At 21.6% G+C, this 2,060-nt stretch overlaps 2 protein-coding genes across 2 annotated transcripts; both read left to right on the forward strand.

Annotated features, from left to right (window-relative positions):
• Positions 1-2: 2 nt before the first annotated feature.
• On the forward strand, positions 3-344 carry LOAG_14992 (hypothetical protein; the record flags this gene model as incomplete). Its single annotated transcript, XM_003150485.1, has 1 exon — positions 3-344. A coding segment is annotated over one exon (342 nt), but the record flags the coding sequence as incomplete, so codon positions are not given.
• A 1,113-nt stretch (positions 345-1,457) lies between these two features.
• Positions 1,458-1,616, forward strand: LOAG_14994 (hypothetical protein; the record flags this gene model as incomplete). The annotated part of the gene is made up of 1 exon (XM_003150486.1): positions 1,458-1,616. A coding segment is annotated over one exon (159 nt), but the record flags the coding sequence as incomplete, so codon positions are not given.
• Between the last annotated feature and the right edge of the window lie 444 nt (positions 1,617-2,060).

Here is a 2,060-nt window from a genome sequence, read left to right on the forward strand (position 1 = left end):
TACTGTATAGAATTTTAATTTGTTGCAAAGCGATTATTCATTTTTTGATATTTCATCAAATAATGGACATGTCTTTTATCAATTACTTTTTTACTTATTATTTTTTACTTACTGCTTTTTATTTACTACTTTTTACTTACTACTTTTTACTTATTACTCTTCACTTATTACTTTTTACTTGCTATTTTTCACTTATTACTTTTTACTTACTGCTTTTTACTTATTACTTTTTACTTACTGCTTTTTACTTATTACTTTTTACTTATTACTTTTTGCTTACTACTCTTTACTTATTACTTTTCACTTACTACTTTTACTTATTACTTTTTACTTGCTACTTTCTATTTACTAAATTCAATGAATAATTTTATATCACATATTGTAGTACTGATAATGACACTTGTACAAACGTATATACGTGATCATTTTATTGCGACATCTTGCATATCATTTCATTTTTAATTTTGCTTATTTTAAATTTTCTCTCCTAACAAAAAAAAAGAAAAAGAAAAGAAAAATATATTTTTTACTGTACAATATATTTGTGGGAAGTATGGAAATTGATAAAAAATGAGGAATTCTAAAACAAATTATCAACATATATTTGAAATTGTAAAAAGCATTAATTGATGATAATTATTTTGGAAATAATTAATTAGTTAAATTTTTTCTGTAAGTTTCAGTATTTCGTAAATTTACTTAATTCAACGATGATATTGTAAAATTTAGTTCAAAAGCAATTAATTAATTAAATTCACTCCATCGATCCAATATTTCTTATCGAATATCAAAAAGTTTGCATTAAAAAATAGGAAAATTATTAATTGCTTCAAATTGTTTACTTTTAATTAATCATTTGAATATTGAATAAATGAAGATATTCTTGCTTATTATTTCAAATTTAATTGCTAATTGTATTTTCAACCTTCCCTTTTTTTGTTTTGTTTTTTTTGTCCAATAAATGATTTGTTTCTTTCTTTAAAATCTTTGTTGTTTGTTTTTATGCACAATTAATATGATTAATTATGAATAATTAGTACTCTCTCACTTTTGTTTCAATAACTTCAAGTCATTACTGTAGATGAATTATCACAATGATATGTTGGTGACAAAAATTAGTCTTTCGTAATTAAACTATCACCGAAAAAAAAAAAAAAAAATTCCTGCAAATAGTATTTATATGAATACATAATTTTCAGTTCTGGAAAAACAAAAAAAAGAAAAACTATCCTTAAAGCAAAAATTAAAATAGAGCTAATGATAAGGCGTATTAATTAAATAGCATATTGATTAAATACACATTGATTAAAAATTAATTAAACATATCATATTAATTAAATGGCTAAAATAAGCTAATAATAATGTTGATGATCATAAGGATAATGGTGATGGCAATGATGATGATAATAATAATAATAATGATGAAAATGATGGTGTTATTGTAAACTTGAGTAAAGGCACTTACCGATGATAATTTATGTATATTGGATGATAATAATGATGATAAGGATAATAATAAAGATGATAATGATGATCAATATGATGATAATAACGATGTTAAAGTAGCTGGCGAAATTACAAATAAAGTTATGAATCGAATGATAGTACAGTGGTAATTTAATCATTCTGTAATTTATACCATATCATTTATCATCAATATACTAAACTATACGATATCACGAGACTTCATGTTCCAATATTTTCCGGATTTCAAAAAATAAGATAGATGGAATAAAACGATTAATCCAAATGTAAAATTAATATAATACCTATGATCTATAATGTGTTAAAAAAAAAGGATCATTAAAACTGAGAATTTTATGATTTGTAAAAAAAAAAATGGGCTTATCCGGATTGATAACTTCATGATTTGATAACTTTTCTATAAGAAATAAATTATTTAAAATAAAAATGATAATTTTATTAAATTTAAAATTTAAACCAAAATCTTTCCATTTTTATTTTTGCTAAATACAGATTTAATAATTTATTAAATTTGATTTAATGATTTATTAATAAAATTTTGATGCCTAATACTTTATTGTTGGAAATAATTTCCG

The sequence above is a fragment of the Loa loa genome, assembly GCF_000183805.2.
Source record: "Loa loa unplaced genomic scaffold supercont3.1426, whole genome shotgun sequence".
In the NCBI taxonomy this organism is placed as follows: Eukaryota; Metazoa; Nematoda; class Chromadorea; order Rhabditida; family Onchocercidae; genus Loa; species Loa loa.